We start from the raw sequence: 23,563 nt of genomic DNA, 5'->3' as shown, positions 1-23,563 counted from the left end.
CCACTGTGTATATACACACACTATGTTTTCTTTATCTATTCATCTGTTGATAGGCACCTAAGTTGTTACATTGGCTACTGTGAATAGTGCTGCAATCAACATGGGGGTACAGATCTCTCGGATATAATAACTTCTCTTTCCTATGGATAAAGGCCCCATAGTGAGATTGCTGGACTATATGGTGGTTCTATTTGTAGTTTTTTGAGGAATCTTCGTACTGTTCTCCACAGCAGCTATATTAGTTTACGTTCTCACCAACAGTGTACAAGAGTTCCTTTTCTTCCGCATTCTCACCAGCATTTGCTATTTTTTGTCTATTTGATAATGGCCTTCCTAACTGGAGTGAGATGATACTTTATTGTGGTTTTAATTTGCATTTGCGTGATGATTAGTAATGTTGAGTATTTTTTCATGTATTTGTTGACTGTGTGTCTTCCTTCGAGAAATGTCTCTTCAGATCATTTGCTCATGCATTAATTGGTTTGTTTTTTTTTTTTTTGTTTTTTTTTTTGCTGTTGAGATGTTTGAATTCCTTGTGTATTCTACATGTATATTAACCCCCTGTTGGATGAATACAGATATTTTCTCCTATCCAGTAGGTTCTTTCTACTGTTGTTTCCAATGCTGCACAGAAACTCTTTAGTTTGATATAATCTCATTTATTTTTGCTTTTCCCAGACCTATGTCCTGATGTTTTCCCCTGTGTTTTCCTTTAGTAGTTTTGTGTCTTATATTTAGGTCTTTGATCCATGTTGCATTGATTTTTGTAAAGGGTGGGACGTGGGGGTCTAGTTTCATTTTTTGGATGTGGATATCTAGCTTTCACAACACCATTTATTGAAAAGACTGTCCTTTCCCCAATGTGTGTTCTTGGAACATTGTCAAAAATCAGTTGGCTATAGACATGGAAGCTACTGTGACTTCTATCAAAGATTTAAGAAAGAAATCTTAGCAATTGTCTACAATTCTTTTCAGAAGATAGAAGCAGAGGGAATACCTCCTAACTCATTCTATGAGGCCAGCATTAATACCAAAACCAGACAAAGTCATTCTGAGAGAGCTATAGACCAATATCTCTGATAAATACAGATATAAAATTCCCAATAAAATATTAGCAAACCACATATAACAATGTATAAAAATAATTATACACCATAGCCAAGTGGGATTTATCCTAGGTATGCAATGGGATACCTAGGTACAACATTTGGAAATCAATTAATGTAATCCACAGGCCAATAGGCTATGAAAAAAATTATAGGGTCATATCAACAGATGCAGAAGAAATGTTTGACAAAATCCAATACCCATTCATGATAAAAACTTGCAGGAAATTAGGAATAGAAGGGAACTTCCTCAACTTCATAAAGAACATCTATGAAAAAATCTACAGCTAATACATTTAATGGTGAGAAACTAGAAGCTTTCTCTCTAAGATCAGGAACAAGGTGAGGATGTCTCCTCTTAACACTCCTTTTCAGCACTGAACTGGAAGTCCTAGCAAATGTAATAAAATAAGAAAAGGAAATAAAAGGTACACAGATTGAGAAGGAAGAAAACTGTCTCTGTTCTCATCTGAAAAAAGCTAACTTAAAAACTCCTGGAAATATTAAGTGATTATAGCCAGATTATTATTCAAAATATATGAAGAATAATGTTAAAATGTACCATTAATAATGTTAAATGTTAAACTAGTAATGTTAAAATGTAACAAATAAAAAATGAACAACTCAATTAAAAATGCTCTAAAATTTTCTAATGTGCCGAAGATATGTACATCTGTTCACCTCACTAAAGTAGATATGTAGAAGGCAAATAAACATAAAAAGATGTTCTGTATCATATGCCATTAGGGAAATGCAAATAAAAAACACAATGAAATACCACTACACACCTATTAGGATGGCCAAAATCCCAAACACCGACCACATCAGATGCTGGTGGGCATGTAGAGCAAGAGAACTCTCATTCATCACTGGTGGGAATGAAAACTCGTACAGCCACTTTGGAAGACAGTTTGGCAGTTTCCCTTAAAAAAACTAAACATACTCTTACCATATAATCCAGCAATCGTGCTCCTTGGTATTTAACCAAAGGAGCTGAAAACATGTACACACAAAAACATGCACACAAATGTTTATAGCTTCATTCACAAAACTGCCAAAACTTGGAAGCAACCAAGATGTCCTTCAGCAGGTGAATGGATACACTGTGTTACATCTAGACAATGAACTATTATTCAGTACTAAAAAGTAATGATGAAGCCATGAAAAGACATGGAGGAACTTCAAAAGCATATCAGGAGAAGCCAGATGGAAGAAGCCAATCTGAAAAGGCTACAAACTGTGTGATTCCAACTACTAGCATTCTAGAAAAGGGAAAACTATGAAGACAGTAGAAAGATCAGTGGTTGCCAAACAGCAGGAGGAAGGGAGGAATAAATAGAGCACAGAGCATTTTTAGGGCAGTGAAACAATTTTGTATAACACTATAATGGTAAATATATAACATTTTACATTTGTCAAAACCCATCAATCATACACCTAAAGGGTAAATCCTAATGTAAACTGGGTGACAATGATGTATATATGTTGTTTCATTGATTGTAACAATTTGTCACTCTGGTTCCAGATGCTGATAGTGGGGAAGGCTATTCCTGCATGTGGGGTAGAGGATATAGGGGAAAATCTCTGTACTTCCTGTTCAATTTTGCTGTGAACCTAAAATTCCTCTAAAACATAAACTGTGTGTATACAAAATTAAATAGCGGTAATGACTGTACAGTTCCGTGAACATAGGAAAGTCACTGAATTGTACATTTTAAAATGGTACATTTTTTGGTATATGAATATACCTCAATAAGCTGTTATGTTTTTAAAACTCAATTTAATATTTTGTACTTCCTTTATAGCTGGCTGTTCTGTCTCTACAGACTCTGTTTCTTTCACTTCGTCTTTCCTTCTCACGTTGGTCCCAACCTCTTCAAGTCACCGCCTGCTTGTGTGGTCTCCCACTGCTGCTCTGACCTTGCTGCTGCCACTGCCTACCTTCCCACTGCTCAGTTCTCACTACTTAGGAAAACACAGATCTTGTTCTGTCTTCTAACCCAGGGCTGAGAGGCAGGATACTAGCACTTCTAGTTTGCTTCCTGTATAACTGCATTATTTTGGCACAGAGAACTTATGAATTTAAAAAAGCATTATTTGTGAGCCAGATATGGTGGCTCATGGCTGTAATCCCAGCTCCCAGCTACTTGGAAGCTGAGGTGAGAGGATCGTTGGAGCCCAGGAGTTTAAGGACAATGTGGGCAACATAGCAAGACTCTGTCTCTTAAAAAAAATTCTTGACGGCAAAAGGAATAAATTATCAGAAACATATAAAAATTTCAAACTAATAACACACATAATAAAGAAGCCTCAAAAATAGAGTAGAAGTATGGAATTAAAAGAAGAAATACATAAGTTTACAATTACAGTTGGAGATCTGAAAATAAGTCATTGAGGGGAAAACAAATGCACATTTTGTTTTTCAGAGGGCTTTATTTTTTTTTCTACAAAAAAGTGAGTGGATAGTTCTTCCTTTTCTCCCCTGCCAGAGATCCATTTTGGTATACTTTTATGAGCCAACCAAGCTGTACAAAATACTTTCATGACACAAGATTTGGAAGGTAATTTGACATTATATCACACAGTGTATACAATTTATATTTTACATATATTTTTATTTTATTCTATTTAAGATAAATGTGTATCTTAAAATAAAAGTTTAATATATTTCTATTTTCCCTAGAGTTCCCAAATTACATAAATGGGTAATTTCTACCCAAATGATCTCAGTATTGACAAAAAAATTTTATGTCAGTGGTTAGGTACAAACGTTTATGATGTTACAATGTTTTTATTAATAGTATTTTTTCAGTGTATTCAGAATTGACAAAATTTATAAAATGTGAAACTATGCAGATAATATAACTGAAAAACAAAAAATCGGTATGCTAAAATATCTACTTATAAAATATAAATGTTATACACTACAATTGGGGGGAAAGATTCCTTAAGAAGGACATGATAAAAGACAAACTTTAAAAGACTGATAAATTCAATGTAGTGAAAGGGCAAGTCATGAAGGAGCAGAAGTTATTTGAAAAGTGAACTTAACAACGGACGTGCATCACTGATTTATAAAGAATTCCTCTATGTTAATAATAAAAAAGGCAGATCAATTGAACACTGACATAGAATAAGCACTTCAAAAATATTTCCCATGGCAAAGTACTCAATCTGATTTTAAATAGGGAAAGACAAATTCACACCACAATGATATGCTATTATACACCCAACTGAATGTCTGAAATTTAAAAACTGATCTACACTGTCTAAGGTATGGATCAAATAGAACACATACACACTGTTGGTGGGAGTGCCAACTCTTCTAATGTTTAAACTGTTTGGCAGTGTCGTTGGGCTGAATAGTGACTCTCAGAAAGGTATGTCTATGCCCTAACCCCAGAACTTGTGAATGCAATCTTATTTGTCAAGAGGGTCTTTGCTGTAAGGATCTTGAGATGAAATCATCTCAGATTATGTGGGTGGGCCTTAAATCCCACCCACATTTATAGGACAAGTCCTTAGAAGACACGGAAGAGGAGAAGGTGAATACAGAGAAGGCCATGTGAAGACAGAGTCAGAGATAGGAGTTGTGCAGCCACAAGGAATGCCAACAGTCACCAGAAGCTGGAAGAGAAAAAGAAGAGATTCTCCTCTAGAGCCTTTGGAGGAATTTTAGCCCCGCCAACACCTTGATTTCAGACTTCTAACCTCCAGAACTGGGGAGAGTAAGTTTCTGTTGTAACCCACTGAGTTTGCGGTGCTTTGTTTCAAGAGTCCTAGGAAGCTAACACAGGCAGTATCTACCACAGTTGAACATATGTATTCCCTGTGAACCATCGCAGGGAGCTGCTGATAATATCTATTTCTTGTGGATGGTAACTACATGGATGTGTTCACTTTGTGACAATTCATCAAGCTGAATACTTACAATCTGTATACTTTTCTATACATGTATATGCCAATAAAAACATTAAAAACTAAAAATAACTGTCAGTATCTGACAGTTCCTGTCAGTTAACTGATCATGCAGACAAGAAATTAAAATTTAAATAATCCAATTAGTTTGTTATAAAAGACATAATACAGAACTGTACCCCAAAATGTGAAATCACAATCTGAAGCACTTGTGAAGTACTTATTTGATGGGCTGATCTTAAAATTCAAATAGAAGAGTAAAGGACAGACAACCAAGAAAACTCCAAAGAACAAGATGGACAGATTTCAATTACTAGATATTAAGATTATTATAACTAGTGATTTGATAACTTTTATATTGGCATAGCAGAAGCAGATCAACCAAACAGCCCAGAAAAAGACTTGTGCGCATAATAAAGCTTGATACATGTCACATGTATCATTAATATCAATGGGAAGGAGCACAATTAGAACAGTTAACAAGCCGGGCACTGTGGCTCACGCCTGTAATCCCAGCACTTTGGGAGGCCGAGACAGGCGGATCATGAGGTCAGGAGATCGAGACCATCCTGGCTAACACGGTGAAACCCCATCTCTACTAAAAATACAAAAAAATTAGGCGGACGTGGTGGTGGGCACCTGTAGTCCCAGCTACACGGGAGGCTGAGGCAGGGGAACGGTGTGAACTTGGGAGGTGGAGGTTGCAGTGAGCCAAGATGACGCCACTGCACTCCAGCCAGGGGGACAGAGCGAGACTCCGTCTCAAAAAAAAAAAAAAAAAAGAGTTAACAAATTTAAAAATACATCTGCTTAAAGGCCCCAGAGAACTAAAAGGTAGTGAAGAATTACCAGGCCAAGGTTTGGGAAAGAATAGGTCTAGAGAAGTGAGCCCAGCATTTGGGGTCAATTTTCCCATGGAGGTATTTGCTGATTCTGGAAGTAGCAGCTGAGAGGCTGAAGGGATGGGACTCTAGTGAAGCATCTTTGCATTGCACTACGGCTATTCACCAGGAAGATATGCCTGAGTAAACAGGCACAGGTACGGACTACAGCTCAGCTACCTAGTCACCAGAAGGCTAATGGAACAGACTGATAATGCCAAGGGTTGACAAAGATGTGAAATGACAGGAACTTTCAGACATTGCTGAGAGGGTAAATTTGTTCATTTATTGTGGAAAATACTTTGGTTTTATCTATTAAATCTGGAGGTATGCTTACTCTATGTGCTTGTAATACTACGACTAGGTACATATCCACCAGAAATGTACACCTATGTGCAACAAGAGACACATAACTGAGTATTCACATCAGCATTATTTGTAATAGCTCCAAACTGGAAAAACACCCAGAAAGTCCATCAATAGTAAAATGGGTAAATAAATTGTGCAATTTTCATGCACTAGAATACTAGATGACAGTATAAATGAGTGAATTACATAGAATGCATATACCTTACAGACATAATATTGAGCAAAAGAATCCAAACACAAAAGAAAATACACTCTTTGCTATCCTTTATATAAAAGTTTAAAATAATATACTGTCTATACAAGGTTAAAAAAATACACTACTTGATTCTCTTTGTATAAAAGTTAAACACAAGTTAAAACTAAACTATGGTATTTAGGGAAGCACACTTAAGTGTTAAAACTGAAAAGAAGGGGGAGGGGGAAAAACTAACAAGAAAAGGAAAATAATTACCTGAGTGAATAGTGGCTACCTGGTAGGAGAGGGCACCTGCAAGCATCAATGGTCTTGGCAAAGTTCTATTTCTTGACAGGGGTGTTAAACAGATGTTTGCTTTTGTGATAAACCACTGCTGTATATTTTGTGTGTACTCTTCTTTATGTGTGTGTATTTCACAATTAAAAAGGTAAAAAAAGTGGAGAAAAGATGGATCAACTTCCCATTCAATAAATGGTATTGGCACAACTGATAGAAGAACAGCAAGGAAGTATTAAATCCTTACTTCCTGCCATGCATAAAATCAATTATATGTATGCAGGAAGCCTATGAAAAGCACAACCTTATAAATTTTACTAGAAAATGAGAGATTATATCTTCATATTCTTAGGGAAGAAAAAGAATTCTTGAAGAAAATACAAAAATATAACCAATAAAGAAATGAGTGAGTTGATCACATTAAATTAAAACCCTTCTGCTGACCATGCGCAGTGGCTCATGCCTGTTATCCCAGCACTTTGGTAGGCAGAGGCGGGTGGATGACCTGAGGTCAGGTGTTCAAGACCAGCCTGGCCAACATGGTGAAACCCTGCCTCTACTAAACACACAAAAATTAGCCAGGAATGGTGGCGCATGCCTGTAATCCCAGCTACTCGAGAGGCTGAGACAGGAGAGTCGCTTGAACCCGGGAGGCGGAGGTTGCAGTGAGACAAGATCACACCATTGCATTCCAGCCTGGGCGACAAGAGTAAAACTCCGTCTCAAAAAACAAGACAAAACAAACCCCAAGCCCTTCTGAAAAATAAACAAAATGAAAAAGACAAACCATGTAGTGACAGATAATTTCCGTATGTGTAACAGTATTTCCAGAAGACATTTTCAATTGTGTATATATAAAAAACAAAAAGACAACTCCATTACGGGTTGGGGTGAGAGGGAGACCAAGCAAGACTAAGAAAAGGTAATGTGTATTACAAACAACCCAACTGCCTGAGGAGCATGTGAAACACAGCAGGGAATATTCACGTAACAGGGTGATATGGTAGTTTAAATAAATGAAACAGAGTCACGTGTAGTAACATGAAAAAAAAACTCAACAACAATTCTAAGTGAAAAAATACCAAACTGCAAAATGAAACCATTTTAATAAAATGTATAATCATGCATAATATTTAGAATCCAGTATCGCTCAGTGACACATACGCATGTAGTAAAAGAGTGAAAAACTATGGCTAGGAATGATAAATGCCAACATGAGGCCAGGGGCTTCTGGGGAAGAGGAACAATGAATGAGGGAGGGCTACACATGGTCTTTAATTTTATCTGTATCATTTTACTTGTGTGAAAGATGAAGACTGCAAGCAGGTAGGTCAAAATTTTAAGTTCTCTATAATTATATACTCTCTTCTCTCACTCAGTTTATGGAAATAGAAGTAAACAAAACCCATTTTCTGTGCTATTCTAAGTTTCATGCTTGTATCAAGGTGTGTATTTAGACCACACATATTAGCCCATCACACACTTTCATGTTATGGCACTGTCATTGAGGGAAGCTAAAGAAACAGCCCTTATGAATTCTAACATTTGGTTCCCTCGAGGGATATTATCCTGAATCTGATTTACTTCCTTCCATGGCATCTCCTCCTCAAGCTGCAGAAGTCACCTGTGTCTCAGTACTGAAGAAGTTAATTTGAGTAACTATTTGCTTTTTATGTTAATGACACAGTGACTCTTGTAACAGGCCTTGATTATCTCCTTTCATTGGTTGCTAAGAGATGCTTGATTAAATCTGTGGCCTACCTTTAGGAAAGGTACACAATTGTGTGATTCATATTTTAATTCTTAATCTCACCATCCAATCCTTACTGCCCTTTCATCCAGATTTTTCATGTGATTTATTTTATCCCACTGGGCATGGAATATATGGCTACACACAAAATAACATATAACCATAAAAATTTAATTACCTTAAAACTTATAACTTCAGTTCATCAAAAGATACCATGAGGAGAATAAATGGCAAGCTACAAAGTGGAAGAAGATACTTGTAATACATGCACAAAAGGCTCACATCCAAAGAAAATAAGAAACTCCTATAAATTAGTAAGAAAAAGATAACCCAAAGGAAAAACGGACAAAGTTGGTAAATGGTAGAGCTACAATTCTCAAATTGAAGTCTTACTTTATTTTACCTTTTTTAAAAAAGTATCATTTAAATTATTATTGCTAATGCTATTACCTAGTGACAATGACAATCACTGTGTACACCTTAGCCTTGGTAGAAAATCTTCCAAATTCCTTTCCTTTTTGCAAAGGGGTGAATAATCATCCACATAATAATTTTATATTCATAATTAGTTGTAATTACAAATCTTGCATTATATTAAATATACTATTCCACAATCGGCCTTTTTCACATAACATAATTCATCTTTAAAAAAAAGCTACTGCATAGATTATACTGTATAAATTCAATGTAAATTCTTTAAAACCTTTCCAAATTTTATGCATACAAAAAGCATTCATGTGTGTCTGCTTCCTATACCCTGAGCAGCACTAAGTCCAGGTCTCTGATTCAAACTCATAATTGGGTAATCAGAAAACTTCCTTCTCGCATAAGGGAAGCAAGGAGAACAAAGAGTTGAAGAAGGAGTACAATAATGAGGAAAGAAAAAAGCCAAAGAATGAAAGGTGAGAGGAGGAGTTTAAAAAAGGGACAAGTGACTGAAAATGAACAAAGTAATGAGGAAACAGGAAAGAGGTTAAATATAAAAGCTGGGTGTCTTTCAGGAATAGCCTTATGAATCAGGTCATGAATCTGAGCCAAGTGTACCAAAGGCCTAATTTGATTAAGATTCGATAAAGGCGGGCTTGATTCAATTCAATTAACGATCAGAGACCAGGTATCTTAACCTAAGCTTTTACTTTTAACTACTTATAAATGTTCTTTAGGTCTTTCCTTTGGGGTTTGAGTTTTTTTCTCCTCAATTTTTAGTCAGGTTTTCCCCCCAAAAGCTGAATGTCATTTGAAAAAAATTCCCAAAAGCTCACTCAACAATTTTTAGAGCAGAACAAAGTACATGTTTCACACTTTTTAAAGAAAATGTTCAAATTTTGATTGCATCTGAGTAACTTCAAAATGGCTTCATTTAAAAACCTACTAGAAGAGACATATCCAAAGGAAATGCACATTTTAGACTAACTGTTTTAAGATAGTTCAAAATCAAATGAGCAATACAGGAACTCTAAATTACTGGTAAAGGATCGCTGGCTTGTCTTACTACCAATCTGTGTAAGAAGAACTTAGAGGTAGAGGAGAGTTACTTCAACTCCTTCACGAAAGGGCAGGATTTTCATTCTACTTCCACCCTCTTTGCTGCCTTATAGCTCCTCTTGCTTTTTCTTTAAGTTTGTCTCTAACATCTAGAAGACACTGTGAGGGAGGGAAAAGAAAGCTGGTCTGGAAGGGCAGGGGACCTGGTCTGGAAGGGCAGGGGACCTGGCCTTGAGTGACCTCGGCCACAGGCCATCTCTCCATTCCTGTAACCTCATCATTATGACGCACATCATCAAACCTGATTTGTCCCCTCCATGGGGAGGTCAGCTGGTAGATTCCGATGAGTAATAGCTTCAGCAAGTTTTGGGTATAAAGTGCTAAGGTATTATAAACGTCTACGCTCTCCTTTTACTTTATCAATTGAGCAACTTCAAAAATCAGGTTTGAAGGATGAGTAAATGTTTATGGGAACCAAGGTCAGGGAATCCACCTTGATCAAAGGAGGGCCTAGGGTAGGGAGAACTATCTTGAGTTTTAATAAAATGATAACATAATTCCTCATGACCATTTCAAGATGATTAATAAATTCAAAGCTCACATTCAAAAAGGACATGGAGGAGAAAAAGATCTCAGTCTTTGTGATTCTACAAAGAGCTTCGCCTGGAAGACGGTCATTGAGACAATGTCTGAGAAAACATCTTTGCAGTAGTGCTCAGCTATTCGTGAAACAGAAAATCAGAAAAATAAAGACTAAAAGGCAGTGTTTGTATACACACTGATAAACTAAAATATGTTACAAGCATGTCTTAGTGTGTGCTTTGGGCTTTCAGGAGCACTGAAATCATGTACCCATGAAAGGATTACAGCAGAATAGTGGACTCCATGCTGGTGTGTTATCACAGGAAAAATAAGACAGCAAAGGGAATACACAGATGAACAAAGTTCTACCACCCTGGGTATTCTAGCCACTATTTGATAATATATTTCCTTCTTTGAAGGAAAAAAGACATTCATTCCCCCAACAATAGAAAGGCTGAGAATCTAGGCAGAAAAAAGACCTACATAAAATTATGAAGATTAATATATAAGGTTTTAGAAATATTAAAAAGCAAAAGCAATAATCTAAAATGCTTCCCTTAGCTGCTTTTGTCTGTGGTCTGCAATGCATTTTCCAGTTTCCTGGGATAGAAAGAAAAGCTGTCAGAATCCATTCCTAGGTTTTTCTCACAAATATATACCAAGGGAGGGAGGCACAACAAAGTCTGTTTTGGATTAAAGTTATGAACATTAGACTTCTAAACCAAGAACAAAATGTTTCTGGAGCTTATTTCGTTTTGTCTTACCAAAACCAAAAAATTTGGGGAAACTAGAATTCTGTAGTTCTGAATTTTCTTAATGATTAAGGAAGCTGAGAGGCAATGATATTATCATACATTAGTACAACTGGGGGAAAAAAAGGGATAATGCGACTACATGCCAACATTAAAAAATATTTTTGACAGTACTTCCTAATTATAGACGGTGACAGCTGTGGCTAACATGGATGAAGCAATTAATGAATAGTACTTTTCTCATGATCCCATACTATCATCAGGCTTGACTAGAGGGCTCAGAAAGGAACAACATATAAGTTGACTTTTATCTTATAGAATTACCTAGACTTTCAAAAGATTCACAAGTAATAAGGGAGTCCAAATGAAAAAATGATAGCTTTATTATTTTAATTTGTAACTATTCAAAAGGAGCATAAGGCATCACCATAGGAATCAAAGGAACTGGGGCAATATTTTTAGACGTTCTTAGTACCTGTACATTGAATGTCAAGTTACTGTGGGAACTTAAATTATGACACATGATAATAAAAACTATGCCATTTTATTCTAATTAACATAATATACTTTTATATAAAAATCTAGTCACTATTAGCTATGTCTGATGAAAAATGGAATAAATGATCTGTAATGTTCAGGTAACTGAAGAACCAGATTCAATTCGGTTGAACTGAATTAGTTTATGAGCTGCCAAAGGAATCTACTTTCTTTTCCATTTTGATAATTTTAAAGTGGTAAATTGCTAAGTATTAAATCATGACATATTATTTCTTCATATATATAATACATTTATCTTGTGTAAAATGTGTGTTGATAAACACTTATCCTCCTCTAGCTATAATGTAAACATCAGAAATAAGTTCACATTTGCTTCTTATATCTCTTGTGTAATTGATAAATGCAAATTTTATTTTATTGGATGGCAAATTAAAGAAGAGATATGACAACCTACATAGCAAAGGCTTACCTTTCCCCATATGGCTTATTTTGACCAAAATAGTTTATATTTAGTTTATAAGGTCTAGTTTATAAGGTCTTTTAGTGGAGAGTTGATTTTTTTTCTCCATTTTTGTGTCTTTTTAGATACTCTGGTACCCAGCATATAGTAGGGAAGCCCTCAGAATATTTTTTTGTCTTGATACAACATTAAAAAAAATCAGAAGTGTTAGAATAGATCTGCTCCCAAAATATGCAGTACGTTTAAAATACTACATCCAGGAATTATGTAACAACAAACAAGCACAGACATAAAGATATACAGATAGAGATATCATAGCTAAAATTCTGACAGTAACTGCCTAATACCGTGGTAACTTACTGTCGTATATTGTAGCATGCTTTTAGGCACTTTGCTTTATAGTTATTGGGGGCAACTGATTGATAAAGAAGCCTCATTCTTAAACAGAAGTTATTTGGTTGACTCCAAAGCCGATATACTCGCAACTCAGGAGTGATTCTGAAATGCATCAACAGGTAACTCTCGGTTCTATATGAGACGTTGGTTCATGGAAACTTTATCAATCCTATACATAAAAGAAATACTATAGAAGCTTGGATATGTATTTTAATGGAGATATTAATATTGGCAGAAATAATATTTAAAAGAACAAGTCAGGAATTCTTGTGTACCTAAAAAACGTACTGTATTAAAAGCATAATATGCTAGATCCTATTTTAGTCAGCAAATGGGGATCTCTCACTTCATTCTTTTTTTCTACCCTATTATTAGGATATTTAATATTTATTATTAACCTATCACACTGCAAACTCTGCCTCTAACAGGGTATCAATGGTGTCTTCTCTGTTCCCCCAACACACACACACACACACACACACACACACACAAGCACACAACTACAGCTCAGAAGCACGGATTTCTACATCCCTTAATTATCTTCCATAATCAACTGATTCATAGTCAGGTCTTTACCATCCTCAAAATCCACATTTACACCTATTAAGTTTCCCTGTAAATGGGAGGAGATAGCAATACTGAATTCGTTCTCCAGACAGGCATATTAAGGACACTTCTTCAACTGCTCTCTGCTTAATAGAGACAAAATTATGCAGCAGCCTAGAGAATTCTATAAGAGCAGAAAGGCCGCCTCACCAAGACATTCCATGGCTCATAATGAACTGATTTAGAGCCCAGCTGCAAAGTCATTCACATTTGCCAAGAGAGATTTTGAGTACTCTTTGGGACACACCCATCACACAAACAATGATTTAAACAAAATGAAAACAAAACAAAACAGGATGACTCACTCCAACACTCCCAGTTCTATCCTGTAGGAGGAAGACTATAAAATGATCTGATGATTAGCCTAGGATTTCCATGTTATTTTCATTTTTAGAACCTCTGCATAGTGTTAAAAAGTATCAAATAGGCTCTAAATAGATTTGAACACACAGACCTGCTCATACATCTGACAGAAGAGCTTGCCACTTTGAGTGTACCATGTGGTAACAGGATTATTTTTGGTTATTTTAAAAGTCTTAAAATCAAATTTCAAGAAAGCAAAGAAGTCAGTTCACTCCATTCCCCATACCCTACTTCCTATCGTTTACTTGTATCAGATAATAAAATGATAATCCATTGCCTGTCTAAAGAACACTTACCTCATTGTCTGACTCCACGAGAACTTGATCATATTCACTAAGCGCTACTAGAAACATGATAGAGGTGACATTTTCAAAGCAGTGTATCCATTTTCTTCTCTCTGACCTTTGGCCCCCTACATCGACCATTCTGCAAGGTTAACAATACTCATATTAATAACATGTAAAACTAAAAAGTCAACATAAATATAGCACTACTTACAAACTTGGGGAAAATATTCTCTTGAATCACAATGATCATCCAAGTCAATTCAATTAATACTTATTGAATAATTACTAATTTCCTATTACCTAATATTCAAAGTCAAGACATTCTGGGTAAGACATCATGATGGTTTTAAGAAAGTTATCAGTGTGTACGAAAACTGTAACACTGTAAAAAAAATCCTTATCTGTGCCAAGCAAAATGGTATTTTATTTAATGAAGAACTGAAGAGTCCAAAACTGAATGAGTTTTGTGTTAAGCCCTACTGGCAAATACTGAACTTCAGTTTCTTTTCCTATAAAATCGGAAAACAGATCCTCATGTATTTTTTATGGATGCTAGATATGACTACAAGTACACTTAAAATATGTGACTTGCTATACATTTCAATATGTGTGCTATGATGCTTCCACTAAATGCAGATATGACCCCACTCAGCCTTCATTAGCAGAGTAGGCATTTTGGGCAATTTTTTCTTCCCAATATTGATAAGAATCTGGCACAGGTCTAGCCATGTCAGGTCACTTACTGGAAATGAAGTGTGAGTGAATGAAGATACTACAAGGTACAAGATGGAAGCCATCATGTGAACCATTTCAGTCATTTGTTTTTAACACATCAATTCTGTGCTAAATTATTGCTCAGAAACCAACTCTGACATCAATTAATTTGAGTGACAATGTATGTGTGAAAATATCTAGCAATGCTTGGCACTGAGTCAAAGTTTGTCCAAATTGTTGAATCTGTATCTTGGATGAACTGTACACAATGTTCACAGGAAAAAAATAGTCTCAGAGAATGAGCGGTTTAGGTACAAAAATTTGAAAGTAGGGCTCTTTAAACATTTGTTTAAAACTGCAGTCGCTCCTGGTGTTTTCCTGCCTCCTGGCATTAACCTAAACTAAGAACTCAAGGATCTTCTAAGTGACTGCTTGTAAGCCTAGTAAGGCACAGGAGACACATCTAAGGGGCAAAACAACGAATCCAGGGAGATCCACGTACTATGGACATCGAAGTCAAAATTCTTAGATCTTCAGAAGTATTAAAATGCTGGGTCTTCCCCAATGCCAAGGCGTGAATAATATGCTACTAATTTACATGAAATCCTCATTCTATGAAACTCTGTCACACTGGGCCCTAAAAGATGCTTCTGATGGTGGTGGAAAATTAAACTTCTAAGCCATTACTTTTACTGTAGTGGCAAAAAAACGTACTTCAAAAGCTAGTGTACAAACCATGGAAAAAACAACATGTAATTGTAATCTGGTTTCAGAATCCACTAATTGCGAAGCAATAAGTAGATGAAAATCCCCATGAAATGCAATGTTTTCTAAAAATATTTTGTAACATGGAGGAAGGAGATCTGGGTGTCTCAAATTAAAGATTTCTAAATCTATATACTATAAACTTAAAACGTAAGTAATATAGAATGCTGGAGCTACAAGGAACCCTGGGGATCATCTAATGCAATACAACCATTTTATAGATTAAAAAACTGAGGCTCAGAAACAGTTTCAAAATGCCACCTGCTTTGTGGCAATATCTATTAGAGCAATGTATGGCAGCCAGATTTGACCTCAGGTACAGAGGCCGATTAGAAGAAAACACAGTGTCACGGCAAGGAATGAAGGTGGGCCTGCTAATCAGAATCACTTGGCAGAGTGACACAGGAGATAATAACTTCTACTTCATAACCAATATTGCACACATCCATCTTCAACGAGGTGGGCGCTCCTAGAAAATCAACTCTCCACACTCCAAGACACATTCTCATTTCTCAAAGCACCATGTAGTTTGTATTCTAACTAAAAGTAGAACTGAGTGATTGCATAATAAGAGATCGAATGAAAGTACATCAGTATTGTTTATTTTTTCTCATCCTAAACACAAAACAACAGAATGCTTCTGTTGAAGTATTATCTAGACAGAACAGCAGCAGTGAGAGATGAGGTAATAAATTTCATTCTATTTTGCTAGGTAAATGTACACTAGGTTAATTAACCCATTTTCAAAATCATGTATTTCAAAATTTTTTAAGCAACATATTTTATGAACACAAAATATCACATATTATTCTTGCTACTGAAAAATTTTGCATTGGTACCAGAGGACCCGGGGAAAACACCAGCATGAAAACTTCTGACACTATATAATTTGTGCTTGACAACACCATAAGATCATTCATAGCTTACATAATTCTAAAAACATATCCATTGTCCTTACAGTTAAAATGATTGCCCAAGAAATTACAGTTAAGACCAATGGTTTATTAACCGATTTTACTCAACCACAAGCAAAACTAAGATTTTTATTGATTTCTTAGTGATTTAAATTGAAATGCCAAATGTTCCAAGACAGTACACCTTTCTCCTTTTTTTTCTTTTTTTTTTTTGATATGGAGTCTCACTTTGTAACCCAGGTTGGAATGCAGTGGTGCAATGTCGTCTCATTGCCTCCTGGGTTCAAGTGATTCTCTCACCTCAGCCTCCCAAGCAGCTGGGATTACAGGCGCCCGCCAGCACGCCCAGCTAATTTTTGTATTTTTAGTAGAGAAGGAATTTCACCATGTTGGCCTGGCTGGTCTCAAACTCCTGACCTCAGGTGATCCACCCACCTTGTCCTCCCAAAGGGCTGGGATTACAGGCGTGAGCCACCGCGCCCGGCCTCCAGTACATCTTTCTGTTGTTTCCTCCTTCAGGAATATGTCATTTTATTTGTGTAACTAATAATAATTGGTAAAAAGGCTATCTTGTTTTAAAGCCTATACATGATTCCAGTATTTATAGAGTTTACCAAATGTACTCAAGGCATAAAAAGCTGGGAAATAGGTTTTATGGACTCAATTACTACCTGAAAATGACACTTTGTAAGTCAAAGGGGTATTCGATGATCCCTGTGGTGGGGACTCGAACTCTAAGCACATCTTGTTGCGTAGGCAGGTAGGCAGGGTCAGCTACGCGGTCCAAGTCATTAAGATAGCTAGAGGAGGGAAGACACAATGAGAATGTCAGTGACACCATCACACCAAAGCTGTCTACGGAAAGGGAAGGACAAAAATGAGCCCTAACAGAGAAGTAAAGAAGAGAAAGAAAAATATCAGAAAGTGGTAGAGAAGTCTGTGGAAAAGAAAGATAAAGTCAACCTTCCATTACTGGAAGGTTATCCATCTATGGATTACATACACACCATAGTTCTCATTTATTCTCTTATTATCAATTAGAACTCATACTCCCCAGAGGCAGGGGGTGGGAGACAAAGAAATTCAAATTAGTTTCCTATTCTCTACTTGTTTAGTAGGCTTGGTTGCCAAAGCAGAAGATTAAAACAGTTTTTAAGATAACAGAGTTGCACATAAGGTCAGAATGCCTCTTTTTTTTTTTTTTTTTTTTTTTTTTTTTGCAGAACGTCAGAGTCTTCCTGGAATGAATTTCATTATTCCCCTAAGAGAAGACAGCATGCTACAGTGTCCTAAATTCTGTCCAGAGCCTAAGTCATTCATGATTAATGTGAAGCCATGACATTTCTAATTACTGCAGTAATAATGTGTCTTAAGGTCAGATATTCCCGATGTTTGGAGTCACCACACCTTAACTTCACATTTACCTGGTTTTATGATACTTGATACTTTTCCCTTCCCTTAAAAATTTTTTTTCTTTTGAAATAACTTTAGACTCACAAGAAGTTGCAAAAATATTACAGAGCATTTCCCTGTACCCTTTACCCAGCTTCCCCAAACAATAACATCTTACATAACCATAGTACATTATCAAAACCAGGAAAATGACACTGATACAATACTATTAACAAAACTACAGCCCTTACGAATTTCATCCGTTGTTACATACTCACATGCTATATATTGTATATGTGTATACAGTCATCCCTCAGTATCTGTGAGCGACTGGACCCAGGACCTCCTGCACATACCAAAATCCCTGGAGGCTCAAGTCCTCTATATCAAATGGAACAGTATCTGCATATAATGTATGCATATGCATAGTCCTCTCCTGTACTTTAAATCACCTCTAGGTTACTTAAAATGTAAATGCTATGTGAATAGTTGTTATATTGTAGTGTGTAGAGAACAATGACGGGGAAAAGTCTGTACGTGTTCAGTAAAGATACAATATTTTTCTGAATATTTTTGATCCATAGGTTGTTGAGTTCACAAACGCAGAACCCACAGATACAGAGGGCTGACCATATTATGGGGGGTATCTATTTCTATGAGATTTTATATGTAGAGATTTGTGTAATACCACCACAATCAGGACACAGAATTGTTCTATCACTACCTGTGTTACCCCTGGCAGTCATACATATGTTCTTCATCAGTGTAATTTTGCCATGTCAAGAATCTTTTATTCCATTCACCCCTGGCAGTCACACATATGCTCTTCATCAGTATAATTCTGCCATGTCAAGAATCTTTTATTCTATTCATGTTTCATTTTCTCAAAGTGTAAAAAATAATCTGAAATGTTGAGAATGACACAATTTGATAGAATTGAGTGGTATCTTCATGATTTCAAAGAGTAACTGTGTTCTCCTTTGTCCTGGAAAGGATGGGGCACAGACATGGTTTCAAAACAGACAACTACAGAGTATATGCACAAAGTAACTAACTTATGAACCAGATTAAAGAAAAGGTGGGACCCTTAATAGAAAGGGAAGGGGTTAGATCTTCAACTCTTTATACCCACAAACAAGAAGTGAGTTCTGAGATACACAACAATGAATGCCTTGTGCATAGCATATCACAACCGAGCAATAACAAATACTCAGTGGACATGACCTACTCAGGGTAGGGACTCTGACTTACCCATCTTTATTTCTGCCTTAGTACCTAAAAATAATTCCAGGTAAATAGTACTTAATGAATATATGTTGGATGGACTGATGATTTCCTATGCTGAGATTTAGTTTTAGCATTATTTAAATAGCATTCTTACTAGTGGTATTTCTGTATGAATGATACCCTTAAATTGGAAACTGAATGTAAAAAAAAGTTAAATCTACAAGATTCATGGAATCATAAAGTAGGAGGATTAAATCTGACTTTAACAAAGAGTTAAGTCTGACTTTAACAAAGAAATAAAATTACTGCCTCTTTGGAGGTGTGTTATCAATTCTTTAAGACAAAAAAGTATCAGCCCAGAAATTCCTACTGCAAATCAACTAATTAGTATTCCAGGGCCCTTTTACCTGATACACTGATGATTCTCTAGCGGGCAATCAGCTCTCTATGGAGTAACAGAACCAGTCTGATATCTCCAACTATTATAAAACTGGTTGGAAGACAAATAGAGGGAGGCTGGGAGAATACTGGTGTGAAAGACAGAAAGGAAATGTAAAAATGAACCAGACCCAGAATTTTAGTAAATATCTTGCCATGATCATGGAGTCGTCTGATAGAGTTAACGAGCACATGTTCCAGGAAGTGATCTGTATTTCACTCTACTGATAAACCAGCTCATTATATCATAAACAAAAAATCAGATAGCTACTCTGTATGGATGGAGTTTTCTAATTTATCAGCTTCTTGATTTGAAAAACCTGAATGTACACTTTGAAATCTATAAGTTCACCATTTAACTACTGTATACAAAAATTTATTTCAGAGGAATCAAATAACTTGAAATTTCCACTGGCAAGGCTGCTCAGAAATATATTGCCCGATAAACCATCTCTACTCACTTAACACCACACACAGAGGTCAGAACAGACGGCTGTTGATTCTTGTAATGGAAGGTGCTGTGCTGTTCCTGAGGTAAAGGGAAAGTGTGGTTTTCTGTTTTCTGAAGATAAACCTAACAGATTACTCATTGCCACTCCATACTAAAGCACAGATGAGTGTTAGCACAAGGTAATTTAAGGAACCAGTACATGAAGTGGGAAATTACCTGTCACATTGCTTGGATAAGATGGAATCAGGCACATACCTGCCACTAGAAAACTTTCCACTTAAAGGCGTTAAAGGCTACCCTAAAAAAATTGTCAGTGGTATCACTCCTAAGTTCAAGGTACTGAACTGAATATCCAAGACATTCATACTTGCAAGAATACTTTTTCCTCTTCATCTTTTCAATGGCAGTATAGATCACAGAGAATGACAACAACAGCATAACAACAACTAACACTGAGCACCTGCTGCCTGCCAGGCTCTGTTCTGTCTGTTCATTGCCCAGGTATCAACACAGATCACAGCAAAGAAACAGCCATTAAAGATGCTTCATAAATTTCTGGTTAACTTAAAAGGAAGCTACAGTTTTTGCTTGCCATTATTTTTGCTTTGCCTCAGTTGAATGACAGAGAGGAAGGCTCACTTTGCTTGGGGTAAAAGAGTTAAATTAATCTATCTTAACAGAAGAAAAGACTAAGAGGAACTGTATCTAGCTCTGCTAGTTGCAACACATCATCTAGAACCAAAAACCAAACCAAACCAAAACCTAAAACAAGGCAAAGAAAAACAACAAAACCTCCAACTAAACAAAAGACATACAAACTATTTTCTCCTAGAGTAAAATCTGGGGAGTTGAGAAGCTACCCAGGAGTGAAGATATGTTACAGACAATTTATGAAGCAGGTAAAATGTATAGACCACGAACCGCATTTTTGGTTGGGCGCAGTGGCTCATACCTGTAATCCTAGCACTTGGGGAGGCCCAGATCACTTGAGGCCAGGAGTTTGAGACCAGCGAGGCCAACACGGCGAAACCCCATCTCTATTAAAAATATAAAAACTAGCCAGGTGTGGTGATGCATGCCTGAAATCCCAGCTACATGGGAGGCTTAGGCATGAGAATCGCTTGAAGCCGGGAGGCAGAGGTTGCAGTGAGCCACCATTGTACCACTGCGCTCCAGCCTGGGCAACAGAGTGAGGCTCTGTCTCAAAAAAACAAAAACAAAAAAACAAAAAAACCCCGCATTTTTCATTGCCAAGAAGGGACCAAAGAGCTGCTGCCCGCATAACCCCCAATCCCATGCAACTCCCCTCACTATGGGCTCACAGGACTCAGCACTCTCTGTATCTCACATTTGCTAGAGAAAAAAGGCACTTTGTTCCCCTAGAACTAGAGTTCCAGCATGATAAGAGTAGAACATCCTCATTTGATGGTCCTCGTCACATACTGAGAAAAGGTAATAAAATAATCTCTTAACTGAATTGTACTTTCCATTGAAGCATTTTCTATTCTGAAAAAAAAATCTGGTGGAATATGAGGGATGGGTTCTTGTTAAATTATTCCATTCATTCAACCCTAAAAAAACAACAACAAAAAACAACCAAGGTCTGAACAAATTTATACTGTAGAGTAAATTCAGAGAGTTAATTATAGCCATAATTTGTTTTGTAGGAATGATTCTGAGTGGCTGTCGAGGTCATTCTCAAGGGTGTTGCCATGGTGCCAGGCACAGGTACATTTCCAAGGCAATGTATGTGTAACAAGTATCTGGCAGTGACTCTCTCCTGATGTCAGGGAGAGGAAGCTCCCATGTTTTACATCAGGTTTGTTAAGTATCTAGGAGACAAGCTATTCATGTTAGAAAATGGGAGATTTAGCTTCTTAAACCCACCTTACTCCAAACCCTCCATGGGGATTTAATGACTTTTCACTGTGCTGAGACATTATAAATTATTAATTTATAATTTTACTTAAAAAAATAAACCCCGAACTCAATATTCTTCCACATGTTTGCCCTTCACACTCGGTGGTGAGGACCCACAAGTGCCTTCGTCCATGGCTGTATCAACAACACTTAGCCAAGGGCCTGGAGCACTGCAGGTGCTCAGCATGGACCCAAATTAAAACTATTTTATGGGAAGTGCTGTAGTGGTTAGAAAGGCAAAAACACAGGAGAGAAGAGGTTGTTAGCTATCCATCCTTACGAAATTACTTCTCTTGGCTATTACTGGCCTGCGTGATGTCATAACCAAGTTCTGAATAAAAATGTCTCTTGATAAAGACAACAGAGAAAGAAAAAGCATTATTTAACTTCATTTAGTAGATTTGCTTCCTGCTATTCTTTAGGTCCTGGCTAGAGAATGACGCAATGTGTATGTCCATTTTATATCTGTTTCAAGCTTTCAGGCCTTAGCATTCTGTCTAATACAGTGCAAACTGAGGAGATGGGACTTTATCAACCAGACATTTCTGACACAATCTTCTTGATGGAAAAAAGAGGTTTTTGATGGTTTTCAATGAAAAGTGAGGGAACAAAGACACTTGTGTATTAATGTTTCAATGATTCCTTTCTGACCATAAGCAAAATGCAGAGTCATCTGGAATTAAACAACATATTTTGGCAACGACATTATGGTAGATGCTACAGATAGAAAGATTTATTGGATATGATCCTTACCTGCACGGAGTTTATCAACTTGTGGAGAAATAAGGGTTACATAAAAATAAGAATGGTGAGATTTACAGAGATGAAATGAACCTTTATATATTTTGGATACAGTCACTTTCTGGGAACCTGTTCGAACAATCTCTAGTCCTTGATGATAATCCTCAAAACATTCTTTTGTGTAGTATGGCTGCACTGCATGAAAGACTTCACAGAAATCATGCCCATTAGTTTATAGCTTGTAACAGATAAATTCTTTACATGCTGAACTTCAGGATAATCTCTGGCTGAAGAAAAATAAATTCACAGACAGGACATAATCCACTACTTTAAATGATTAAAATATATGACAGAAGCTTCAACTTCTCTAAAATAATATGCCCAAATCAATATTATATATAACACTTTCTCTCTTGTATATGTTTAAAAAAATATTCCAATTGTTCCTTAATTTTAACAACATTTTATCAATAACAGTTTTGAGTTGAACTTCAAATTAATTTATGCTCCCATTTGACATGAATGAAAACTGATTTTAAAAAGTATCCTTTTTAAAATTAAAAAGAACCACCCCCCCACCTATGACTGCAAGAGTAACTGAAAATCTAGACGAAGAATAGCAGAGAAATTAAAAATTCAAGTGCTTTTGTTTTCTCTTAAATGAAGGAAACAAAAAATTAAAACTTAGAGATATGAGCTGGCAGGTAAAACATATCACATTACAGCTAGAATTAATAAATTTTATAAGCCAGGTGTGGTGGCATTTGCCTACAGTCCCAAGTACTTGGAAGGCTGTGAGGCAGAAAGATTGCTTAAACCCACGAGTTTCAGGGTGTAACCACTGCACTCCAGCCCGGGCAACATAGTAAGACCCTGACTCTAAATACATATATTAAAGTTAGAGGCACACAACCCTCAGTAATTACACCAAAAGGCAAAAAGTACCTGTGGGTAGTTAAGTATGAACAGAAATCTCTGAAATTTCATACAAATCAGACCAGACACAATAAGATAAACGAAACAGCATCTTGGGGCATTCGATGTAGCATGACATGGGGTGTGTGTTGGAGGCTGGG

General features: G+C 36.5%; 1 protein-coding gene across 1 annotated transcript in view; it reads right to left on the bottom strand.

Annotated features, from left to right (window-relative positions):
- The window catches only part of LOC105498714 (G protein subunit alpha q), a 321,416-nt gene that overhangs the window by 62,956 nt on the left and 234,897 nt on the right, over positions 1 to 23,563 (bottom strand). Inside the window, exons 4-5 of the mRNA XM_011770985.3 lie at positions 16,990 to 17,118; positions 13,935 to 14,064 (exon numbers count right to left, since the gene is read on the bottom strand). Of these exons, the coding sequence (XP_011769287.1) occupies positions 13,935 to 14,064; positions 16,990 to 17,118 (259 nt within the window). The remainder of the gene's footprint in view (positions 1 to 13,934; positions 14,065 to 16,989; positions 17,119 to 23,563) is intronic.

This window comes from Macaca nemestrina, chromosome 14 (genome assembly GCF_043159975.1).
Source record: "Macaca nemestrina isolate mMacNem1 chromosome 14, mMacNem.hap1, whole genome shotgun sequence".
Classification (NCBI taxonomy): Eukaryota; Metazoa; Chordata; class Mammalia; order Primates; family Cercopithecidae; genus Macaca; species Macaca nemestrina.
This window is presented reverse-complemented; position numbering and strand designations above follow the sequence as displayed.